General features: G+C 51.1%; 2 protein-coding genes across 3 annotated transcripts; one reads left to right on the top strand and one right to left on the bottom strand.

Annotated features, from left to right (window-relative positions):
• The first annotated feature begins 133 nt into the window (after positions 1-133).
• On the top strand, positions 134-10,985 carry PHKG1 (phosphorylase kinase catalytic subunit gamma 1). 2 transcript variants are annotated; one of them, XM_029220721.1, is made up of 10 exons: positions 134-2,430; positions 4,627-4,718; positions 5,239-5,417; positions 5,852-5,906; positions 8,332-8,397; positions 8,676-8,839; positions 9,222-9,312; positions 9,470-9,623; positions 9,771-9,896; positions 10,257-10,985. In XM_029220721.1, exons 2-10 carry the CDS (start codon positions 4,636-4,638, stop codon positions 10,500-10,502), a joined length of 1,164 nt encoding a protein of 387 aa, XP_029076554.1. In that variant the 5' UTR covers positions 134-2,430; positions 4,627-4,635; the 3' UTR covers positions 10,503-10,985. The 2 variants fall into 2 exon arrangements, with proteins under 2 accessions (XP_029076554.1, XP_029076553.1); XM_029220720.1 differs by lacking the exon at positions 134-2,430 and having other exon boundaries at positions 3,790-4,718.
• SUMF2 (sulfatase modifying factor 2) lies at positions 10,984-24,157 on the bottom strand. Its single transcript, XM_029220722.1, has 9 exons — positions 24,013-24,157; positions 21,033-21,189; positions 17,733-17,847; positions 17,255-17,299; positions 16,742-16,892; positions 15,465-15,520; positions 13,252-13,336; positions 12,940-13,084; positions 10,984-11,692 (listed from the first exon to the last, which is right to left on the bottom strand). Exons 1-9 carry the CDS (start codon positions 24,155-24,157, stop codon positions 11,608-11,610), a joined length of 984 nt encoding a protein of 327 aa, XP_029076555.1. The 3' UTR covers positions 10,984-11,607.
• Positions 24,158-24,294: the final 137 nt, after the last annotated feature.

Here is a 24,294-nt window from a genome sequence, read left to right as displayed (position 1 = left end):
CATTTTGCAGAAGAACACAGTTGTCTCTACATGTCTTTATGTGTATCTAGTCTGTAGTCTCTGGATATTAAAGTAGTGGCCGCCTGGAGGATCTGGCAGAGCTTCCTGAGGAGCTTTGGTAGAGAAATAGTTATGTAAGGAGTAGCTCCCTAGCAAGCGTGCTGCTCATTAAAAAGATTCCAGGTGCTACAGGCCTTTGGAGCCAATGTGCAGTAAACTGAGCAGTAATGAAACTAAAATACTAACTGTTGTGATCAGGTGAATGATACAGGAAATGTGGGAGCAGACCCATTACATGTGTGGGCTCCCTGTGGCCAGGTCAGCACTACACGTCATTGTTAACCTAGATTATCCAATTTATTGGTTGGAGATGAAAATTCATTCTCTTAATATAGGCAGTTTCCCTGCAGATGTTTTTATTCTACTTAAGGCATTGTAGCTTTCTCTTCCTGAAAGACTCAAGTTGCCCTCTCCAAGCTGTCTTAAGTCCATGTTGGACTCAATTTGGGGGGCATCATTTTTTTTTTTAAATGAACCCAGCTTCGTCCCTCACAAAGAGCTCAAAATTTCATTTACTTCTGGGAGTTGACCTCCAGTCTCCATTATGCTCTGCAGTTTTCCTACTTTCAAATATACCTTTCAGAGTTTCCATTATCTGATTTTTTTTTTCCTCTCTGTTACTGCAAGGTAAGTGAAGTGCTGTTGAGTAAGTGAATTATTCAGTTGTTACCTCGTCCTCAGCGGTGTTCTTAGAGTGCTCCATTCTGTACCTAATCATTCACTTCCTGAAAGAGGCCAAGACTACCTTGCTCAAGGACCTAAGTGACCAGACAGTTCACTACTGGCCAGTCCCCCAGCATATTCCCTCCTGGGTTCATCATTGGGCTCTTGCCCATTTTCCTAAAGGCTCAGGACTTCTGAGTTCATAGTGTTAACGCCCCTTATGTCCAAGGCGTGATGCTCTATGGTGGGTACCAAAATATGGTTGAATCACTGAATCAAAGGAAAATGAACCACTGACAATAAAATGCAAGAGTCTGGCTGACCTGGCCTGCCTCTGGTGGGAGCCATGGCTACACAGAGAAGGTCACAGGGAATAATCCACCAGGTGTATTGGCCTGTTGCCCTAAAGTCAGAAGGGATTTTTGTCATGTATTGAAAGTGTAAGCCAGCAGGCGTCTGCAGCTTAGAATCGGGGAAAAAGGCTTATTGACAGTAAGTAAAAGGAGAATTCAGTGTTTTCATCTTTGGAACCAGATGTTGCATCTCGATAAGCTGGAGGCCTTTAAGGATAGGGACAAAGTCATTAACCAACTCCTATAACAGTTCAGCAAAGTATTTCCCCAGAGTGGAAGAGATGGCGAGCGTGATACAATGGAAAGAGCACGTGAGCCTACATCTGAGGTTCACCTAGGCCCTCCTACTCACCTCATCGAGCAAGTCACGTTCTCTCTAAAGTTGGGTTAATACCAGAGTTTTGGGGGCCCAATGAGAGTGCATATGAAGTACATTGTAAAATGCTCATTAAATGGGTTTTTGTGGGCTCAGCACCTGTATGAAGCAGTGTATTACCCCTTTCTTCGTTTGGTATATTAGAAGAACCAGGGGTTTGAAGAACAGGTAGCTTTAGAATGAGGGTGAGCATTTTAAAAGTGTCTGCTTGTGTGCCAGCATGTTGCATACATTATTTCCAGCTCTGTCAGCCTCTTAAGCTAGACTCACACCAATGAGGACCCTCACCCAAACAGCCTAAAGCCACACACGGTTAGAGCCCGTGTGCTTTTCCTGGCACATGGAACTCCTCTCATTCATTAGAAACTGCAGGCTGAAGTTAAGGATGAAATGGAGGCAGATCAGAGATGGAGTCTCCCTAGCCTTTGAGGTCTGCATTGGGTCAGGCAGCCACGCAAGCCGTAGCTGAGTGGGTCCCTGTAGCAGCCAGGGCTGCAGGGTGGGCACACCGGTGTGCTGGGGTGTCTCCAGGGCTCTGCTCTCAGCACACACAGGAATGGCTCCCAGAGAAGCCAGCGTGTTCCCAGCAAGCTGGCTTTATCTCCTCTAAGCCTGGAGGTTGAGTGAGCTCCACAGGGAAGATGGGTCACCTTGTGCTGTCCTGCCTGCTCCCAGGCCACCGGAGCTTCCCTCACCCTCCACCAGAGGTCACCCCTGCGGAGCCTTGGCCCCGACTCGTGCACTGTCACGCTGAGCCTTGGCCTGCACCCCAGCTTTGCAGCTGGGATTTATTTTTGGCACATCAGCCTTCCGTCCTCAAGTAGCAAAGCCTGAAGGAAGAGCAGCAAGATATCCTGTTCTGGCCACAAGCGTCGGCTCGGGACACGCTTCAGCCCTCTGTTGTCCCCTGTCCCCAGGGGGCTCCTGGACCTTTGGGATTCCTGTCACGTTCATTCCAGGGCCTGCGAGGACATAGAGGTGAGTAGCTGTGTGGGGAGCGGGAGAGGCTGTGGCGTAGGGAAGACAGAACCCCCCACATCCCTTAGACCCACCTCTCCCTGCTTCTGAAGGCACGTGGGCCCAGAAGCATGGCAGCACTGATTCTCTAAGTTTCAGGGAGGGATGTCATGTTCCAAAAAGGACCAGGCTACCTACTCCTGTTTGGGGACCCTTTCCAAAGGCATCTTCGGTAAGGCATGGGGAATGCAGGCAGGGGCAGTGGACAGAGGCGCGAAGTTGGCCCCAGGTTAGGCCTAGAGTAAGGGGATGAGGCAAGATAGACCTCCGCCACCCACCCCAGGAGAGGGAGTGCTGCTGGGGCTCAGTGGGGCCGGTTGTGCCAGGGAACGGGCCCCGACGGGACGGCATCCCGGGCTGGGTCCACATACACCGTCTGTGCAGGGAGGGCTGCAGGAAGGGAGAGACCTTTCCTTACCCAGCTTTGGGAGGTGGGGGGAGGAGGGGGAACAGATGCCCCTCGTGGGAACTTTAAACGGCTTACCAGGAATTGGGCTCGTTTTTATGGGGAACAGACACTCCAGTGCTCAGCTGGGGTTGCTGATGGGGGTGGAGCAGAGACAGCTCCAGAGCCTGCTGCTGGCAGAGGAGACTTGTTATTCTAATCCTTCCTCTGGGAACCAGGCACCCGGCAGTGGGGACACCAGCCTTCCTGGAACAGCCAGCCTGTCCTGAGGCAGCCAGGGCTGCTGCTTGGCTGGTCAGCAAATGGGCCTCTTTGGCAGGCCAGACCTTCCTGGACCCAGAAAAGGCAGTGGAAATGGGACCAGAGGCATCTTTGGCCCTGCTGAGAGGCAGCTCGTGCCCATTTTCTATCTGCCCCTCTTCCTGTTGGTACAGCATTTTCTCCAGTCCTCAAATCCTCCGTGTGAGGTAGGAGTTCCGTACCCAGTGGCCTCTATGTTCCTGAAGCAAAGCCAGCCAGCTCCTCTGGGTCTAGGCCTGAGTGTCCTGGCTCCGTTCTGCCCCACACTGCAGCAGGACCACTCAGGGCTCATTGGCCATCGTTAGGTAGGACACAGGGCATTCTGAGGACATGGCCATCCTGCTGGCAGGAACCTGGACCAAAGGGACACCTCCAGCCATTATATCTACAGAGCAGCACCTGTGACACACCTGCACTGGGCACAGTGGGGAGGGATGGTTGGGATGATCTAGAGATGAAAGAACAAGTGATACCAGAGGCTGGGGCGAGGACTCACCCATCAAACTCTGCCTCCCTCAGAGCACCTGACACAGTGCTTCTCAGAGTATGAAAGGAAGAAAGGAAGGAGGAAGGAAGGAGGGAGGGAGGGAGGGAGGACGGAAGGAAGGAAGGAAGGAAGGAAGGGTGAAGGAGGGACAGTGATCACAAAAACTAAGGGCAGAATGGGTGAGGAAGCAGCAATGGGAAGCACGGCAAGGCTGTCGCAGAAGGAGGGGTGTTTTCTGGGTAGGACAGTTACAAGTGGGGGAGATAAGGAGAGGTTATGGGAGCAGCATATTTGAAAATGAAACCATGAAGCTTCTCACCTTTTCCAGAAGTGCAGAGAGCAGGCCGAGGAAAAGCAGGACCAGCTGCGTCGCCCCAAAGAGGAAAAGAAAGAGCACTTTAATTTGTCCTTTGCAGAGTTTCTCGGTGGTGCTTTCTAAACTCAAGCGTGTGCTGGCCCTGTCAGAACTAACCTTGCAGCCTGGTGGCCCGATTCCTGCCTCGAGCCTGGGCTTGGGCCTGGCTGCCCATCTGTTGCTCCTACCAGGGAGCAACAACTAACAACGAGAACATGCCAGGAGCCACATGGTCACCTGGGGTCACGGGAGCTTACAGCCAGTGGGGAGAAGCAAGTTGGGCTCTTTCCAAAGCTTTTTTAAAAATTCATAAATATTTATTTTGAATACTCACAAGAGGCCAGACCGATGCCAGGAAATACACAGAGGAGGGAGAGGGACTTCCCTGGCGGTCCAGCGGTTAAGACTCCGCACTTCCAGTGCAGGGGGCACGGGTTCGATCCCTGGTTCTGCTGGGTGCTTGGTTACCAGAGGAAGGAACTAAGATCCCACATGCTGTGCGGTGCAGCCAAAAAAAAAAAAAAAAAAGGGAGAAACGGTTTCAGCCCTCAAAGAGCACATCCCCCAGGTCAGGAAGGCCGACCGCTTCTTTCTGTTCCCCTCTTTAAGGAGCTGAACATGACCCAGTACAAGACACTGCCGGACTCCCATTCCGCAGAGAGCTTCTATGAGAACTACGAGACCAAGGAGATCCTGGGCAGGTAAGGCCCGGACCTTCCCCATGAAATTCTGTCCTGGGCTCCGGCCAGCACTGCGGGTGGGATCAGTCTCTGCTTGACCCTGAGCACTGACCCCATTTCCATCCTGAAAGCACTGTCCACTTGGAGAAACTCTCAGTTCGGGGTCCTGCCCTCCTGCACCAGGATGGAGGAAGCGGGTATAAGAGCACCCAGATTAGAGACCTCTCCCAGCCAAGAGCTCCCCCAGCTTGGGGCCAGGGTCAGGAATCAGGTGTCAGAGAGAAGCTTATGGCCCTGAGAGGGTACAGCTTCTTCCTCCGTGCCGAGAAAGAGCACTGAACTAGGAGCTAGGAGGGCCCACAGCAGGCTTCTTCCTCTTGGGCTCCAGGCAAATCGCCCTCTCTGTGCCTTCTTCATCCTACCATCCCCCAAAGCTCACAGGGAGTTGGGGGACAAGGCAGGACATATCTGCTGCAGCCTGGATCTGGGCCTCCCCCTGGGGTGAGGGGCCCCGGGGATGATCTGTCCTCTGCACCCCCAGGGGAGTGAGCAGCGTTGTCAGGCGCTGCATCCACAAGCCCACACGCCAGGAGTACGCTGTGAAGATCATCGACGTCACGGGTGGGGGCAGCTTCAGCTCTGAGGAGGTGCAGGAGCTGCGACAGGCCACGCAGAAGGAGGTGGACATCCTGCGCAAGGTCTCAGGACACCCCAACATCAGTGAGTGACGGCCCCGAGCCGCGGCGTGGTGCCCTGCCATGGGTGTGCTCTGATAACCCAAGCCGGGGAGTGTGGCCCCAGTGCAGCGAGCCAGAAGCACCAGAGTGTCTCCTGCACCCCGAGGCCCTGAAAGCCTAGTGCCCAGAGGCTTGAGGCTCCCGGCTCCACCCTCACTGCTCTCGGGAGTCAGCTCTAAGCCCCCTCTTCCAGCCCCACAGAAGGGGTGACAGGCAGGGCTGGGTGCAGGTGCGGGAATGGGAGTGTGAAGTCCCTGGGTGCCCCCTCCCCTGGTGTGCCTCCTTTGAACACCATCGCGATACCCCTTCCAGCTTCTGAGTCCGGCCACAGCGGCCTTAGTCCCCTTGCCCCCGCCCTCCACTGCCCCCGCCTGGGTTCCTCTGTTGCCTGAGACAAGCGAGCCATTTCCATTTCAGTACAGCTGAAGGACACTTATGAGACCAACACTTTCTTCTTCTTGGTGTTTGATCTGTAAGTACCCAGGCCTGGGGCCTATTGCAGAGGCTTCTATTGTAGTCCCCCACCCAGGGCTTCCTGGAGACGAGCAGCCAGCCCCTTACACCGTGGATGCCAAATAAGGTCACAGACGCTTTAGGCAGACCAGCCCCTGGAGTCAGGCTGCCAGGTTTTAAATCCTGGGTCCATCACTTATGGGCTGGATGATTTCTGTCAGTATCAGCTTTCCCATCGGTATTGCAGGAGTAATAATGGCACAGTGACTGGCACAATGTAAATGCTAATAATTATGAACTACCATGATGATGACCATGGTGGTCATTCAACTTATTCTAGACGTTGAGGATACGCAATCCTACTTCATGCACTAATTTTCACAGGGCGTGAACAGAAAGCAATCAAGTCATAAAACACACACAGAGTTATACATATACACATATATGTAAAGCTGAGCGGGGGTCAGAGGGAGTGGGCAGGGAATGCTCTCCAGGAGGTGACCTGAGCAGAGACCTGGATGAAGGAGACCTCTAGCAGAGGGAACAGCCAGAGCAGGGGCCCTGCTGGGTGGGCTTGGCATGTTTGAGGCTCGGCAAGCAAGTCAGGATGGGGGAGTGGAGCAAGCCTGTGGCAATGGCAGGAGGCAAGGTCGGTCAGTACCAAAAAGCAGATTATGCAGGCATTTTGGAGGTAAGAATTTTGGAGGGCCGAGAGCAGGAGGGTGATGTGATCTGACTTACTTTTATAAAGGGTCCCACTGACTGTAAGGGGCAAGGGTGGAAAGGAGGAAGCCAGCGATATGGGGGCAAGAGGCCCACCAGGGAGACAGGTGGTAGAGATTGTATTTGGGATGTGGTTCAAAGATTGACATCATCGTCGTTGTCGTCAGCAGGAGCATCAGCGGCAACGTGTCACTATTCCCCTGCTTGTGCACCAACAGGGCTATTGAGATGAGCTCCTTGTCACAGGGCCCTCTGCCCCCAGGGACCAGTGGGCCTTTTAGCTGGGAGAGCTTCTGTTTTCTCAGGAAAGGAAAAATGATACTGTCCATCTCCCCAGGCTCCAAGCATCAAATTCGAACAACACAAAGTGCTCTGTGAACCGTGCACTCAGACTTCTTACCATTGTTACTGGAAAAGGTTCCCAAGGAAGGGAACTCTCCAGCTCCCATGCCCCCGCTCCGTTGGAGTCCTCACTAAAGAACACACACCTCTGTTGCACGAATCATTGTTGGAGAGCTGTCTTGACTTCTCCATACATAACTGCTAATTTAGGGACTAGCTTTGAGAAAATTATTCAAGCAGATTTTGTATTGCTGGAACGCTTCATTTTGTAGCCATACCGAACACGTGCAGTGTTAAGTTTTTCTTGGAGACACAATTTAACTTGGCCTGTGTGTACAGTTCCACCACCAGCTCCAGGAAGGCAGGAGCCTGCTGGTGGGCCTTGCCGGGGTCCCAGTGTTGACTGATAAATCTTTTTGCTGCTGCTGCTATTAGTGAGTTCTCCTAGCGTGTTTAAAATGGAATTAAAGTGATCAAAACTGGAGGCACACACTGCCTTTTGGGGACACAGTACCAATCGTGTATGAAACAAGGCTCACTTCTGTAATTTCTGGGTTGCTCCTCAAACAGAACTCAACTCCCCGCCCCACCAGTTAAGTTCAAGGATTTTCTTGCCTCCCTCAGATACTGGCCAGAATTCTTCCCTTGGGCCCTGCTTTTCCTGGAGGGGCAGGCAGGATGCACCTTTCCTATTTAACCAAAGGAGACTTTCCTAGGACCCCTCCAGACTCGCCCAGCTCTAGCTGTCTCAACTCCGTTCGGTGGCACTGTCCCGTAGAGCCCTTGGAGGCAGCTCAAATGTCTCTAACCTTTGAAGAAGTTGCTTGGGGAAGCTATTTTTAATGCTGCCCCAAATTGCCCTTCAGGGTATAACTAGATGATTCTAGCAGAAACCTCTTTCTAGATCATCCCAAGTGAGAAAATGGAACCGCAATTCTTAATCCTAAGAAATCCTAAAATAGGTAAAACTGCTCTTCCATCACTACTGTTGCTTCTCTTTGTTCCTGGGAAAAATCAGGATACTCCTGTCCTTCTGATCTGGGTCTGGGGCCTTGTGCCAGTGGCTCAAGTTCCCTCTCTCCCCTCCCAACCCTGATTTTGACCCTGATGGATCCCAGTCCATGCTGTCACTCCCACACATGGGGGGACCTTCGCACTGGTGCCATCCCCCAGCCCCCAGTCTCCCTTGTTCTTCTTTCAACCTTCCGAGACAGCCTCTCCACTCACTTCCCTAGCTCCTCCCCACAGACCTTGGTCCTTTGTGGGGAGCAGCCCACTTTGCCCCTGGAGGTATTAGGGTGGGAAACAGTTTTCTGGGAGCAGGGTAAGGAGGGGGTAGCCTTGGGGCACATCCAGCTACAAACCCTCTGTCCCCACAGGATGAAGAGAGGGGAGCTCTTTGATTACCTCACTGAGAAGGTCACCCTGAGTGAGAAGGAAACCAGGTGAGGGTCCACTTGCCCCTCTCCCTACTTCCGGCCTGAGTCCCTTGCTTAGGCACCGAGGTCTTGGAGGAGGCGTGGCATGCACCCGTCTGGGTCGGCAGTGTGCTCCGCTGGCTTTGGTGGCCTCCTTTCCTCCTTGACTCAGCCAAGGTAGGCCTGGCCTGTCTTGAGTCCTCCCTCACTCGCAGCCCAGCTGGCTTATGGGCTTTGGTGTCCCTGCCTGTTACCTGACCCTGCAGAGTAGCAGATGAAAGTGACCTGTTCCTGTCCCACCCCAGAAAGATCATGAGAGCCCTGCTGGAGGTGATCTTCACCTTGCACAAACTCAACATCGTGCACCGGGATCTGAAACCTGAGAACATCCTCTTGGATGATGACATGAATATCAAGCTCACAGACTTTGGCTTTTCCTGCCAGCTGAAGCCAGGAGAGAAGCTGCGAGGTCCGGTAACATGGCCTTGGCCCATGTCAGGGGCTCAGGCTCTCTCCTCAGCTCCTCTAGGAACAGAGATTGCCTGGGTTTCCCCCACAAAGTAAAAATCCTACCATTTCAGGGCTGGGTGTTTCTTCCCCGGACTGGGCTGAGCCAGGTTCCCACTGCCTGCATTCCAGGCCAGGATAGCTAGAAGTGACCAGGCCACTGACGGTGCCCCATCGGGTGGCCACAGGACCCAGCACCCTGGCCCTGCCCTTGGCCCTGGGCCAGGCCCATGTTCAGAGAGTCCCAGCCCAGCCACCACTTCGGTTCCTTCTCCATTGTCTCTTTGGGCTTTCCTCTTCCAAGTGCCTCTGCTGACCTCTTTTTATGGAAACTGTCCCTGCAGAGGTCTGTGGGACCCCCAGTTACCTGGCCCCTGAGATCATTGAGTGCTCCATGGATGATGACCACCCTGGCTATGGGAAGGAGGTGGACATGTGAGTGTGTCGGGGGGAGGGAGGTGACCCGTAGGGACAGGGATGCCCCCGTGGCCGGGAGCCCCTGGCTGGGGAGGAGGGCACGGTGGGAGCTACAGCTGGCCCGCCTGCCTTCCTCCCCGCTGCCCGCTGCCCGCTGCCCGCTGCCCGCTGCCAGGTGGAGCGCGGGGGTCATCATGTACACGCTGCTGGCCGGCTCCCCGCCCTTCTGGCACCGCAAGCAGTTGCTGATGTTGAGGATGGTCATGAGCGGCAACTACCAGTTTGGCTCACCAGAATGGGATGATTACTCGGACACTGTGAAGGACTTGGTGAGAGGAAAGGCATCCTGGCTCGGGGGTCAGGCGAGGGGCACGTACAGTGGGGAGAGGGGAGTGTACCGTGCATGCCACGGGTTGGAGGCCCTGCCAGGAGGGACCCCCCCCATAGACGTCTTCCGTTCTGTCTCGTTCTCTCAGGTCTCCCGCTTCTTGGTGGTGAGCCCCAAAGGCCGCTGTTCGGCAGAAGAGGCCTTAGCGCATCCCTTCTTCCAGCAGTACACGGTGGAGGAAGTGCGTCACTTCAGCCCCCGGGGGAAGTTCAAGGTACTTAAACTCGCCTGCCACTCAGGGCCCCGGGGTAGGTGCCACAGGCCCCTGAAGTCCAAGCTCCAGGTGCCCTTCTTGGGGACTCCTTACGCCCACGGGGTTTCCAGAGCGCCCGCCCTTCTCCTCCCGCCCAACCCTGTGATGGTTGCAGCTCAACTTCTGGCTTCTGGCTCCGACAGCCTTAAGCCCTGCGCCTGCTGGTCGGGTGGGAATGGGGGTAACAGGCAGGAACGCTAGGACAGGCCCAGCGGAAACCACACAAGCCTTCGTGGCAAACAAGCTCAGGGCCTGCCGTCACGGACCGGCAAGGAAACAGGCCGTGGGGCGGGTCCAGCTCTCAGGCCAGGCCCTCCGCAGGTGATCGCCCTGACGGTGCTGGCTTCCGTGCGGATCTACTACCAGTACCGCCGGGTGAAGCCCGTGACCCGGGAGATCATGATCCGAGACCCCTATGCCCTCCGGCCCCTGCGGCGACTCATCGACGCCTACGCTTTCCGGATCTATGGCCACTGGGTGAAGAAGGGGCAGCAGCAGAACCGGGCGGCGCTCTTCGAGAACACTCCCAAGGCTGTGCTCCTCTCCCTGGCTGAGGAGGTCTACTGACGGGCAGGCCGGCAGGCCGGCAGGCCAGGTGGGACGGGGGTCAGGCCGGGAGGAGAAGCCACCGATATGGAGGGCACAGGAGTGACAGCGGGTGCAGGCCTCTGTCCAGAGGGGGCACTTGGCCCCAGCCACTCTCCCCTCTTGGAGGCGTCACGCGGTGGTCAGTGCAGTTGGAGCCAGGCCCACGGAATGGGGGACCAGCTGTGGTCCAGAACCAGAAGCACCCTGCCTCTCCACGGCCCAGCTATACCACCACGTCCGCTTGTCCTCACGGGAGGCCCACAGTTACTGACACTCGGTGCACCGCCTTTAGGGTCCCAGGGTGAGGATGAAAGAGAACAGTCTGAGAATCGCAATCACAGGAGATTTTACTGACCTCACAAAGTCCAGTGACAGCACGGGAGCAGGTTCTTCTCTGGGGCCATGTTTTTAGAGGCACAGGGCAGCCCTTACATAATTAATAATAGAAAGGGAAGCTTCTGCTGTTTGTGGAGTATTATTCACTCTGTGCCTCCCATGATACACAGTTGCGCCTGGTAAATCCGTCGTTCTCCTAGACCCTTTTAAGACTGACAGTGTGCTTTAAAGAGCTCACAGAACTGCATTTCACATACGGTGGAAACTAGGTTCCCTCGGAGGTGCATGAAACCCCACAAATAAGGCAAATGAAGGAATCATTTTCCTTCTACAGCAACTTGCTGGGAAAACAAGGAGACCTGGGGAAATTCTGCCTTGAGCAAACCATGTCAGGTCCCTGGGTCAGACAGCGAGAAAGTTGGAGGGAGCAGATTTAAAATATTTTCACAAACTGCCTTTCAGAGCACTGCGCCCCAACTGTTTTGAGTATGTGGCCCCCATATGGTCAGTATTTGACCTCTAAGAGAAACATCCGGCTCCTGGGCACAATCAGTAAGTTGGGCCCCTTCTCCAAGAGACAGCGGTGCCCCTCCGCGGAGGTCAGGGTCCTTTCCAGCCCGGGGGAGAGGTGTCTGCCACAGGGGAGGGGGGAGGGGATGGACGCAGTCCCGAGTTTGGCTGTGTTTGGCATGTGGCCAGGGAGTGCCACGGGTGCCACGGGGGACTCTCCTCATCTCTGTGTGGCTGCTCACAGCTCCCCAGGTGGTCGGCCTGCACTGGAAGCACAGCGGAAGCCTAGGTTGTCTGAGGCTGAATCTGGAGTATTGCCCATTCTGCCACCAGAGAAGGGGAGAGAGAATGGACATTTGTTGAGAAAGGGACCCAGGGCCTTACCCAACTCTCCTGCTCCAGCTCCCAGGGCCTGCTGTGGTCTGGGGCGCCTGGGGACTGGTGGGGGGGGCATACACAGTCTGGTGTGTGAGGGTAGGGCCTGAGGGTGTGCAATTCCTGGGGGAAAGGGGTAAGAAGGGACCTTGGGTGGAGGAAGTGAGGGTGGTCCTGAGAGACTGAACTGGAAGGAAGGAAAGGCCACAAGTAATAACTTCGACTGTCGGTAGTTTAGAATAACTCAGCCAAAAAAAACCTGTCGGCAAGAAGTGAGACTATCATAGCACCAATCAGTACCTCCCACTTTCCAGAGAAGTTTCACACGTATTCCTTCATTTGCCATTTCCCTTACTGCTCTGGAAGGTGTGTTTTGTTCACCATCTCACAGACCCAGAGTCAGACACTAGAAAGATTTAAATGTCTTGCCCAAGGCCAACCACTGCTTTAGTGGCACAACAGAATCAGTGGCAAACCCAGTTTCCTGGTCCCCAGGCCAATACTTTCTCCACTACTTTGTCCTAAAGAAAAAGGTGAGGAAAATCCAGGGGCTCAATGTATCAAAGAAACGCCTGCAAACCTGACACCCTGAGGCCACAGGAACGGTGGCTTCTCGACAGTCCTTCTGGAACCCAGGAGCAGGAGGAGTTGCAGGGAGATTAACCAAAATAAATCCACAGATGAACAAGGTGGAAGGTCCTAGAAGGGGACTTGGGAGCCGGGGACTCCACCATTCAGGTGCCACCACTAGCCATCTGTGTGAAATGAGCAGGCTCCAGGACCTCCCTGAGCCTAGTTTTTCTTGATTGTAAGACAAAACGGTTGTAGAAAATGAATTTTCATGTGCACGCTCGTTGGAAGAGTCAATATTTCCATGACCCCTGGCCATGACCTATCGATGTGGCCATTCCACTTCCCTCTCTCTGCAAGCCTAGCTCGGAGGACAAGAGGGGAAACCACATAATTAAGATGCTGGACACAGAGTCTGCCTTGGGGCTGACAGCTGGCAGGAAAAGGCACCAGCAGTCCCGGGCTCTTGGCTTTCTATGGCAAGTGTGGCTTGCTTCCTCTTCTGTACCCACAGCCCCCAGTGGAGGGGGAGGCATGGCAGCGGCAGCCACGCCAGATCTGGTGCCACCTGTGCTCTGGCAGACCAGGACCCAGACCCTCAGCCCCCAGCTACCGAGCCCCTCACCTGGTGGTGACCCGGGCCCGGTGATTGGCAGAGCCGTCTGCCGTGTCGATCCAGGATGCCCCCCGGAGGACACGCATGTCCTGGTCGGCAGGCTGGTATGGTGACGCTGTCCACTCCCACACGTTGCCCACGAGGTCAAAGAGCCCTGAAGCACAGTGGTGGGTCTGGCCCAGGCTGGGGAGCGCCACCCGATGGCCCTGGGGAGCTAACGCTTCCCCGTGCTGCTTCTCTCCACCTCACTTTTCAGGCAGGACCATCCCACCAGCCGAGCTGTGAACGCTGACATGACAGCAACCCGACAAGCAGTCTTACCGTAGTTGTTCTGTGGGGGGAAAGCGTTCACCGGGGAGACTCCGTGGAAGCCATCCTCAGCCTTGTCGCCCTTGGGGAACTTCCCCTGAGGGAGGGAGAAATCTAGGCTCAATGATTTACCATCCCATCCCAAGGCAGCTGCTCCCACCTGCCCAGAGGAGTTTAAACCAAGGCCATCTTGCGGTATCCTCTGCGGTAGGGGAAGGGCACGGGGCAGTGACCCGAGGTTCCCACCCTGAGCTTCCTAACCAGCTGCCTCGTGTCCTCTACTATGACCTCCTGGCTGGATTAGGAAATGTGTCGTTTCCCCTGTGTCCACACCAGCCTGCCCCACTCCCACTTTCTCGACTTCCTCCCCATGTGCCTTGAGAAGAAAGGCTCTGCCTCCCCTCCTCCTTGACCGGCACCCGTCTCCTCAGGAACGAGACGCTCATCCTGTACTTCCCTGTACCATCGCTTTCCCTTCTGTCACCTCATCTGCTCTGACCCTGCCTTCCTCACCTCCTGCTAACATTCTGGAAAAATAACCTGTATTTGCTGACGCATTTTGTTCAACTTATTCATTCTGCTTCTCATTGAAATTGGAGTTCAGCTGCCCCTGCTCTATGGGGGCTGATCTTATGAAAGGGAAGATGAAGGGGCTACAATTTACTCATCGCCAACTATGTGCTAGGGCTGCTACATCTATGTCTTTAATCCTGACCAGGTTGTGAGGCAACTATTTTCTCCCTTTAAAAAGCTAGCAACTGGGACTTCCCTGGTGGTGTAGTGGTTAAGAATCCACCTGCCAATGCAGGGGACACGGGTTCGAGACCTGGTCCGGGAAGATCTCACATGCCACGGGGCAGCTAAGCCTGTGTGTCACAACTACTGAGTCTGCACTCTAGAGCCCACAAACCACAACTACTGAGCCCATGTGCCACAACTACTGAAGCCTGCACTCCTAGAGCCCATGCACCACAACGAGAAGCCACCGCAATGAGAAGCCCGCGCACCGCAACGATGACCCAACACAGCCAAAAAAAAAAAAGCTAGCAACTGAGACTCAAAACAGTTAATTTAACAAAGATCCCATGGTGAATAAGTCAGATAAGACTTTTTGCAAAGCTCTGATCCCAAGATCATCTAAAAGGTCAGTCTACCCCTGAGGCCCTTTTCAAGGCTTCACCCTAAAATGCTGGTGCTGGGCTCCCCTCATGCTGCAGAGTCCCCTTGGGGGATGTCATTCCTGCCTACAGTGTACGCTGTTGACTCCAAACCAGTTGCTCTGACCCAGACTTCTGTCCTAAGCTCCAAACTCATACTTTCAACCTCTTACTGAGCATATCCATGACCCAAAGGCAGCTTAAGCTAGGCTGATCCTAAACTGATGAAGTTCTATCCCTCTGACCCCCAACATGCATATTATCTATTCTGGATAATGGTCACACCAGCACCCTCTTGCCCAAGCTTGGATTCATGCTTGAGTCCTTCTCTCTTCCACTCCTCCACGTTTGGCGAAGTACCAAACCCTGTCTCTCCTCTCAGGCAGGCGTCTCCCACCTGGCTTCCTCTCGATTTCACTTCCACTTCATGCAAGTGTTCACATCCCTGGGCCATGGCCGCAGCCTCGGATTCAGAGACCTCCTGCAGCTCTACTTCATTTGATCCCACACAAATTTTCAACAATCAGCATCCCCCAAATCAAAATGATGTTGTCGCTCCCGTTTCAAGACCTCTGTCGGCTCCCCACTGCCTGGAGGGTAAAATCTAAAACCACATCTTGGCACCCCTGGTCCTTCATAATCTGCCTCCAATCCACTGCCTACTTCATCTCCTATACCTCCTGTTTCCCTGTGCGCTAGCCTCTCCGAGGCTGGCATGTCTCTGAACACACAGCACCCTTTCCTTATCCACTGCTGACATGCATGTTGTTTCCTCCACTTTTCTCATGGCAAACTCCGGTTCAATCAGCTCAAATGGCATGTTCACGGTGAAGTCACGCCCTGCTCTTGCAGCACAAGAGAGCACACTCCCAGCACACCCCCAGCACACGCCGCACATCTTCACTCTACAGCCCCACCACGTTGTCTTCTGCTTTACCCCTTTACCAGCTTTCAGTTCCATTACAACACGAAGGCCTCTGAGTCCCACAGCCTAACACAGTGTCTAGCCCACAGCAGGTCTCAATCAACACTCTGAGAAGGGACAGGAGTGAGGAACGTGTGTCTTACCTGCCACAGGTTGGTGCGGTTTGGCTGGAACTCGTTTCCCCAGGGGTAAACCTGACCTGCCAGGAGGGCAAGGAGACAGCGGAGGAGGGAGAGGTGAGGAGTTGGGGAAGAAGGGAAAGGTAGAAAGAGCGAGGCAACCGAAAGGAAGTGAGGAAGTGATGAGAACAGAAGAATAAGATTACTTACTTTTACTTCCCACGCCCCTCCCTTCCACTCACAGTACTGCACTCGGAGGCCCTGGCTTCTGATTTGCTCCAGGACGGGACAATTCTAGGTGTGGTTCTGACCAATGCCATTCTGCAAACTATCTGTTACCAGCTCATGCAGGGATAAGTACAGAAATTGAGAGTAAGCACTGAGAAACTTGTTCTTTAGACTTAGACTGGATAAGTGAACAAGCAACCTCATTTATCACATTAATAACTTTGACTATTGGTATAGCCAGTGTTCATTCAAAGACTGTGTAGAGGTGTTGAATATGGGAAATTGCTATTTCACTCTAACTTTCTGTTTAGCTAGGATTGCAAACTAACAAAGTTATAAGCAAATAGCAATGTTATATTAATCCCTATACAGCTATGGAAAAGGTATACAGTATAGGTAATCCTTTTCTTTTTCCCTATGCTATGTTGTTCTGATTATACTTATTGAAATGGAACTTGTCTGTAGACTCTCCAATAATTAAAAAAATATATGTCTGTTTTTTTCATTCCATTTTCCAGTTACTAATTTTTACGCTATTTTATGGAAGTATTGGTCTGAGATGGATTAGAAATAACACCAACAACTGGTCTATCACTACACAGTGTAAGAAGCACTGCTCGGGGCTTCCCTGGTGGTGCAGTGGTTAAGAATCCGCCTGCCAATGCAGGGGACACGGGTTCGAGCCCTGGTCCGGGAAGATCCCACATGCCGCGGAGCAACTAAGCCCGTGCGCCACAAAGACTGAGCCTTTACTCTAGAGCCTGTGAGCCAGAACTACTGAGCCCGTGTGCTGCAACTACTGAAGCCCACACGCCTGGAGCCCATGCTCCGCAACAAGAGAAGCCACCGAAATGAGAAACCCACGCACCGCAACGAAGAGTAGCCCCCACTCACTGCAACTAGAGAAAACCTGTGCACAGCAACAAAGACCCAATGCAGCCAAAAATAAATAAATAAAATAAAATAAAGAAGCACTGCTCTAGGGAGCACAAACCTATCCCACCCTTTAAAGCCCCCCATGCAAGGTAGGATGGGGAGAAAGAATAAAGGGAAATCGCTTGGCATCTCTATACCCTTCAAGCCCCCTCGGGCAGCAAACTCCCACTCTTCTTCAATGGGCAGCCGTTTTCCCCGCCAAGCACAGTAGGCACGGGCATCATTCCAGCTCACGTGTACCACTGGGAGCTCCAGTTTCTCTCGGATGCCAGAGCCGGGACCTGCAGGCTGATAGCCAGGATGAAGTGAGACAAGCTTCTGGGAGCTCGTGGAAGTCTGAGGAAGGCTAGGCTTAGGGTGCCTGAGTTCAGCTTTTACCACAGATGGAGCAAGGAAGTGGGAAGAGAGAGCCTGGTGAGCGAGGAGAGGTCCAGAGTCAGAAAGGACTAAACATGAGACGAAAGGGAGAAATGGGATGGGCCAGGGGTAAAAGGATTCGGGCAGAGAAAACAGGGTGGCTTGGATGCTTCCCTAAAATTTCTCTGTCATCCTTTTAAACTCAGTATTTCTAGATGGGCAAGGGTCTAGGGAAGCCAGGCCTCCCAAGAGTCAACAGGGGGAGAAAACGAAGTAGAGGAACCAACCCTTACCTGCCTCCAGAATGCCCTTTCCACTGGAAGCCACCAGAGGAGAGACTGCAAAAAGGAAGGAACATGACTAAAATGATGCTCTGACCCAGCGAGGGCACCTTCCTGACTGACATCCAGGAGGCAAAGCAGAGACTTCAGGCTGAGACTCAGGTGGTCCAAGTGAGGCTGTGTCCAAAATCTCACCACCCGTATTGGAGGGAGGCTTCTCAAGAGGTTCTCTTGCTGGTCCAGGGAGTATACTGAACGCTGTGTGTGTCTGCATCTTTACAGAGTCTCTCTATACAGAAACCAGCACGGGGTGAACTTCCTGGGAGTGTGTGTTCATCTGACTCTTCCAGGGTGGGTCTCTCTTGCTTCCTCCCTGCCTCTGGTTCTCAGGTTTGATTCTCTACTGTGGCCCAGGGGACCCCAGATCCCACAGGATTCTCTGTCTAGGTCCCACTCCCATCCCCTCAGCTGCAAACCTAGGTTCTCTTACCTGCATTTTCTGGGTTGCTTTGTTTCTAAGCTCATCAGAGACAAGGTCCTCGAAGACAAAGCTCCACCCAAACACCTCAGCCTCTGTCTGGTACTTTTTCTCCCTGACAAACTCCCTGAAAAGAGATGTTTCATATGGTTTACCTAATAGGGTTCTGTGCTCCACCCTCACCCTCTCCTGTTCCAGAAAACCTCATACACCCTTATCCTATTAGTCACACATCACAGAATTTTCATGAACTACAAGGAATTCACCTGAGAGCCTGAGCAGATTTTCTTTTAAAATCTGTTGCTGTGTGTGCAGTTCACAAACAGGAGAATTCACTCTTTTTGGTGTATAGTTTTGTGAGTTGTGACAAAGCACGTAGTCACTATCACAATCAAGATACAGAGCAGTTCCATCAACCACCCCCCAAAATTCCCCTGTGCCTCTGCAACCACTGGTCTGTTGTTTCTCTCTATAATTTTGCCTTTCCCAGAATATACATTCACATAAATTGAATGATACAGTAGTATGTAGTGTGGGGGGTCTGGCTTCTTTCACTTAGCATACTGCTTCCAAGATTCATCCCTGTTCCTTTTTTTTTTTTGCAGTTTGTTGCCTTTCATTGCTGAGTAGTATTTCATTGGATGTATAGGCCATATTTTGTTTATCCATTCACCAGTTGCAGATCATCTGGGTTACCTCCAGTTTTTGGAGATAATAAAGCTGCTGAGAAGATTCAAGGGTAGGAATGGGTCTCTCTTCGGAAAGGTCTTCGTCACATACCTAATGTCACAACAATCACAGGAGGGAGGCAGAACAGGGGTTATTATCTCCCTCTAACAGATGAGGGAGATTGAGTCAAACAAAAATGACTTGCCAAGAGTTTAGAATGGATTTTCATATAGTTTGGTATGGCTGAGCAAATTTCAGCAAGCAGATTTCCAGGGTAAGATGGATTGTTTTCACTGGGCTAAGTGTACTCCATCTGTGCCAGACCCCTTATATGAGAAGACATCGTTCACCCATCAAAGGGACATTGAGAATGGAGGAGGAGATGAGATTTGGTAGCAACAGCTATTTACCAACCTCTGACCACCTGAACGGTTTGAGACTCTTTTACCAGAGAGGCGAAGACAGATTATGGGTTCTAAGCAAAGTTTAGGGGCTTCCTGGAGGTGACATTATATTTTCATAATATAAAAGGTCAATTTAAAATATAAAAGAATGCATCTAGGGCTTCCCTGGTGGCACAGTGGTTAAGAATCTGCCTGCCAATGCAGGGGACACAGGGTTCGAACCCTGGTCTGGGAATTTCCCACATGCCGCAGAGCAACTAAGCCCGTGTGCCACAACTACTGAGCCTGCACGCTAGAGCCCGCAAGCCACAACTACTGAAAACCACGTGCCTAGAGCCTGTGCTCCGCAACAAGAAAAGCCAGCGCAATGAGAAGCCTACGCAATGAAGAGTAGCTCCCGCTGACCACAACTAGAGAAAGTCTACACGCAGCAACAAAGACCCAACACAGTCAAAAATAAATAAATAAAATTAAATTAAAAAAAAAAAGAATGCATCTACCTAGCTAGCTATTTCTGGTTGTCATGATGCGGTGCAAGCCTGATCAGAAGTGATTTCTACTTTGATTTTAATAACTTTCCTGTTTAAAAATATTGTTTTAAAGCATATATAACATCATATTATAGAAAAACAAGGAAACAGGTAGGTAAAAAGAAAAAAAACTAAAATCATACATTATCACACCCACTAAGATTTACCTGTCCATATTCTCTCCCCCTTCACCCCACAGCCAAGGATTTTTAAATAGCTTTCGGAAGGTGCTTCCTGTAATTATTTTCCTTTGGAAGTTACAAAAACATGAGCAGAATCCGTCACCTAATGCCACGTTGAATCTTCCAGGTCTTTCTTAATGCACATACATTCTATACATATAGTTTTAAAAAAATGGGATCATACCCTATTTAGTATTTTGTAACCTACTTTCTTCACTTAACACTTCAGAACTATCTCTTTTTGACAACAGGATTTTTAAGGGCTGCTAAGTAGTCTGTTATATTGATACAATATGTTTAAATGATCCTAAAGTTGTTAACATTTGTTTACAAGATGACATTGTAAATGTATTAGCATTGTATCAATAGCTAAACGTTTTTTAGCTAAATGTTTTTGGACAACTTTTAATTCTTCAAGACAAATCCCTAGAGGTGGAAGCAATGAGTCAAAAGGCCTGAGGAGTATACTGACAATCCTTATGCTTATTTCAGCCTGTGTCTCCTGAATCAAACTTTCCCCAAAACTTTTTATCCTGAAAAGTTTTAGGTCCACAAATGTAACATTTAAGTCATTTCTCACATTTGCTTTATTGTCTTCCCATCCCCTCCTCTTCCTTTCCCTCTCCTCCCTATATACTCCCTCCTCTACCATTTGAAGGTAGTTATAGATATGTCCTGGATCATTTTCTACTTTAACCTACCCAAAACATATCACCTTGGGGACACTGATGCAGCTCAACATGGCTTCTTAGATTAAGCTGGAACCAAAATGTTTGATTCTGGAAACAATGCCATTTCCCTAAGTAAATGTAAAGGGAATTTAAGGGACTCTCAGCTACTATGACCCTTCTCCCAATTCCTTCTCCCCTGTTGCAGAGGTTTCTGTTGAGTGTCTGACTTCTGCCCATATTTCTCAGTGCTATGCCCAGTGCGCTGGACAATCCACTGGCTCAAGAGTCTAAGGATCTCAGTTCCAGGCCCAGCTCTGCTACTAACAGAAACTTTGGACTTCAGATATATATATATATATATATATATATATATTTTTTTTTTTTTTTTTTTTTTTAATTTTGGCTGCGTTGGGTCTTCGTTGCTGCACGCGGGCTTTCTCTAGTTGCGGTGAGCAGGGGCTACTCTTCGTTGTGGTGCACGGGCTTGTCATTGCAGTGGCTTCTCTTTGTTGCGGAGCATGGGCTCTCGGTGTGAGGGCTTAAGTAGTTGTGGCTCGTGGGCTCTAGAGCACAGGCTCAGTAGTTGTGGCGCATGGGCTTAGTTGCTCCACGGCATGTGGGATCTTCCCAGACCAGGGATCGAAGCCGTGTCCCCTGCATTGGCAGGCAGATTCTTAACCACTGTGCCACTAGGGAAGTCCCTGGACTTCAGATTCTTCATCTTAAAAACATAGATAACACTTATCTCACTGTACCATTGCAAAGATGATATGTGGTAGTGAACAAGCTAATCTCCTTTTAAATATTATGAAGATTAGAATAGCCTTTACTTCTCCTGGAAGAACACTGGATGTACCTGAAGTCTTTGTTGGTGACAGGAAATATGTCGATGGCAAAGGGTTTTACCGTCACCTCCCGGACAGGTCCTTCACCATCTCTGCCATCTGGTGAATTTGTTCCCATCTGGAATCTCCCACCTGGTAGCTGGACCATGTTGGTCATCTGCCCATTCCCTGCAGAGAAAAAAAGAGTCGAATATATATAAAAGAAGTGGCAATATTTGGATCATATGTAAAACTCACAATGCTATAATGAAAAAAACAATGGAAGCTTAAAAAATTTGGCTTTAGGACTTCCCTGGTGGCAAAGTGGTTAAGAATCTGCCTACCATTGCAGGGGACATGGGTTCGAGCCCTGGTCTGGGAAGATCCCACATGCCGCAGAGCAACTAAGCCTGTGTGCCACAACTACTGAGCCTGCACTCTAGAGCCCGCAAGCCACAACTACTGAAGCCCACACGCCTAGAGCCCGTGCTCCCCAACAAGAGAAGCCACCGCAATGAGAAGCCCGCACACCACAATGAAGAGTAGCCCACGCTTGCTGCAACTACAGAAGGACCGCGTGCAGCAACGAAGACCCAACGCAGCCAAAATTAAATAAATAAATAAATTTATTAAAAAAAAATTTTGCCTTTAAATTCTTGTTCTGTCACTTAATTTGCTGGGTGACCTTGGGCAAATTACTTAGTCTGGATTTCAATTTCTTCATCTACAAAATGGGGATAATATCTAACTCAAATGCATGGCTGTATTAAAATAATGTGTGAAATGTTTAGCACATGGTAGGTTTTCTTTCTTTTTTTAAAAAATTAATTTTATTTGTTTGCGCCGGGTCTTACTTGCGGCATGCAAACTCTTAGTTGTGGCATACATGTGGGATCTAGTTCCCTTACCAAGGATCGAACCCAGGCCCCCTGAATTGGGAGCACAGTCTTTTTTTTTTTTTTTAAATTTTATTTATTTATTATTTTTGGCTGCGTTGGGTCTTCGTTGCTGTGCACGGGTTTTCTCTAGTTGCAGTCAGCGGGGGTTACTCTTTGTTGTGGTGTGCAGGCTTCTTATTGCGGTGGCTTCTCTTGTTGCAGAGCACGGGCCCTAGGTGCATGGGCTTCAGTAGTTGCAGCACACAGGCTCAGTAGTTGTGGCTCACAGGCTCCAGAGCGCAGGCTCAGTAGTTGTGGCACACGGGCTTAGTTGCTCCGCGGCATGTGGGATCTTCCCAGACCAGGGCTCGAACCTGTGTCTCCTGCATTGGCAGGCAGATTCTTAACCACTAGGCCACCAGGGAAGTCGCCGGGAGCACAGAGTCTTAACCACTGGACCACCAGGTAAGGCCCAGTAGGTTTTCAACAAATGTTTAGTTCCTTTCCTTACCTCTCTATTCTGCACGACAACCTTTTGTCCCAGCGAGATAAATCTAGACACTATACTCTGAAATACATCTATCAACTTTCTACCCATACTACTGCGCATGTTTCTCTGACTCTTCCTTTTCACTCGTTTGAACTCTTATAAATTCGTAATGATTTTCACCATTATATCATATGCTCCAGAAAGAAAAGAACTACATCTGTTGCCAGTGTATCCTGGGCACCTAGCACAAGTGCACAATAATTATCATCAAATGACTGAATGAACTGCTTTACACTTCCTGTTTGGATACCTCCAAAAATCATAGAATTAAAAGGATCTTTATTTCAACCCCCTCATATGACAGGAGGAAACCAAAACCCAAAAGGGAAATGACTTAAAGAGCTAGTTTACAGGAGAAACCCGGGTCTCCTTACTTCCAGGTCAGTGCTATTTCCAAAAGGTCACACTTCTCTGGCTTGACATACTATTTTGTTATGTTTCTACCTAACAGTGTCTAAGTACTATAATTTCCCTAAAGGCAGAGTCCTCATCTTTTCATGTTCCCCAGTATCCCATCTTTGGCCCTTTTCTCATTCTCATTCTGACACACTCACACATGATTTCGTCCACTTTAAGGGGGGTGAGGGTTGGAATAAAGAAAGCAGGAAATTCTCAGATTAAAAGGGAGTTAAAAAACAACACACAGAGACTTCCCTGGTGGTGCAGTGGTTAAGAATCTGCCTGCCAATGCAGCGGGACAGGTTCGATCCCTGATCTAGGAAGATCTCACATGCCGCATAGCAACCAAGCATGTGCGCCACAACTACTAAACCTGTTTTCCACAGTCCTTGAGCCACAGCCACTAAGCCTGCGTGCCACAACTACTGAAGGCCATGAGCCTAGAGCCTGTGCTCCACAACAAGAGAAGCCACCGCAATAAAAAGCCGGGACACCACAACGAAGAGAGTAGACCCCGGCTCGCCGCAACTAAAGCCCACGCGCAGCAATGAAGACCCAACACAGCCAAAACAAAACACACACACACACACACACACTAGCAATATATTAATTTTATTTAGACACTAATTCAACAAGTAAACTATAATTTTAAAACATTTACAGTAGGTGAACTTGAACACTAACTGGATGTTTAATGGTGTTAAGGAGTACGGTTCATGTTTTAGGTGGGAAAGTGAATGATACTTTTTTTTCCGTGACTTCTTGTCTTTTTGGCTATTCAAGTTAAATATTGAGGAATAAAATTGTATCGTGCCTCGATTCACTCCAAAATGAATTTCTCAGGGGAAGGAGAAAGTGGGAAGGGTCCCATGGAAGCAAGATTAAAGCCATAAATTGGCAACCGTTTAAACTAGGCACCGGGTACGTGGTGGACGGGAGAGGATCGTTTTATTCTTTTTTTATGCTCAAAAGATTCCAGAATAAGTTAAAACTATAAAAGAAGCGAGATACACCTCGCCAAGTTGGCCGCCTCTGGGAGGCACCTCCGGCCGCTGCAAGATAGCGCAGGACGCTGGCAGACCGGCCATCGTCTCTTTCCCCGCAGGGGCCGAGCGCCCCACCCTTTTTCTCCTGCCTCCATGGACGAAAGGCGCCAGGGGCAGTTGGGCAGGCCAGCACACTGACCTAGTTCGAGCCACGGGCCGGAGAGGAGGGACAGCAGAGTCAGCAGCGGCGACAGCGAGGCGCCCATGCCGAGAACACGACCCCTGGAGCCCCACGAGGAGACGCGCCACCGTGCGGGTCCGCTGCGCACGCGCGCCGCGCGCATCACGTCGGCGGCCGTGCCCTGCGCACGCGTGCGCACTGCTCCTCTACGCAGCCCCACCTAGAAATTAGTCCTGGGGCCGAAGCTCCAGTGTTGCCGGGCCAGGTAATTAAGAGAAGTCAATTTTCTCGGCGTTGGGG

This window comes from Monodon monoceros, unplaced genomic scaffold (genome assembly GCF_005190385.1).
Source record: "Monodon monoceros isolate NGI ecotype Baffin Bay Population unplaced genomic scaffold, NGI_Narwhal_1 Super_Scaffold_13, whole genome shotgun sequence".
NCBI classification, from domain to species: Eukaryota; Metazoa; Chordata; class Mammalia; order Artiodactyla; family Monodontidae; genus Monodon; species Monodon monoceros.
Note: the sequence above shows the minus strand (reverse complement) of the source record. Positions and strands in the feature narration are given on the sequence as shown.

Bases quoted from the DNA above. Each gene is read 5' to 3' on its own strand.
- PHKG1 (XM_029220720.1), top strand. From the start codon at position 4,366: ATGCCAGGAAATACACAGAGGAGGGAGAGGGACTTCCCTGGCGGTCCA. The intron at 5,907-8,331 runs GTAAGTACCCAG...CTGTCCCCACAG, and splicing joins TTCTTCTTGGTGTTTGATCT to GATGAAGAGAGGGGAGCTCT. The intron at 8,840-9,221 runs GTCCGGTAACAT...CTGTCCCTGCAG, and splicing joins GCCAGGAGAGAAGCTGCGAG to AGGTCTGTGGGACCCCCAGT.
- SUMF2 (XM_029220722.1), bottom strand. From the start codon at position 24,157: ATGCGCGCGGCGCGCGTGCGCAGCGGACCCGCACGGTGGCGCGTCTCC. The intron at 21,190-24,012 runs GTCAGTGTGCTG...TTTTCTCTGCAG, and splicing joins CGGCCCGTGGCTCGAACTAG to GGAATGGGCAGATGACCAAC. The intron at 17,848-21,032 runs GTACATCCAGTG...ATCTCTTTTCAG, and splicing joins GTCACCAACAAAGACTTCAG to GGAGTTTGTCAGGGAGAAAA.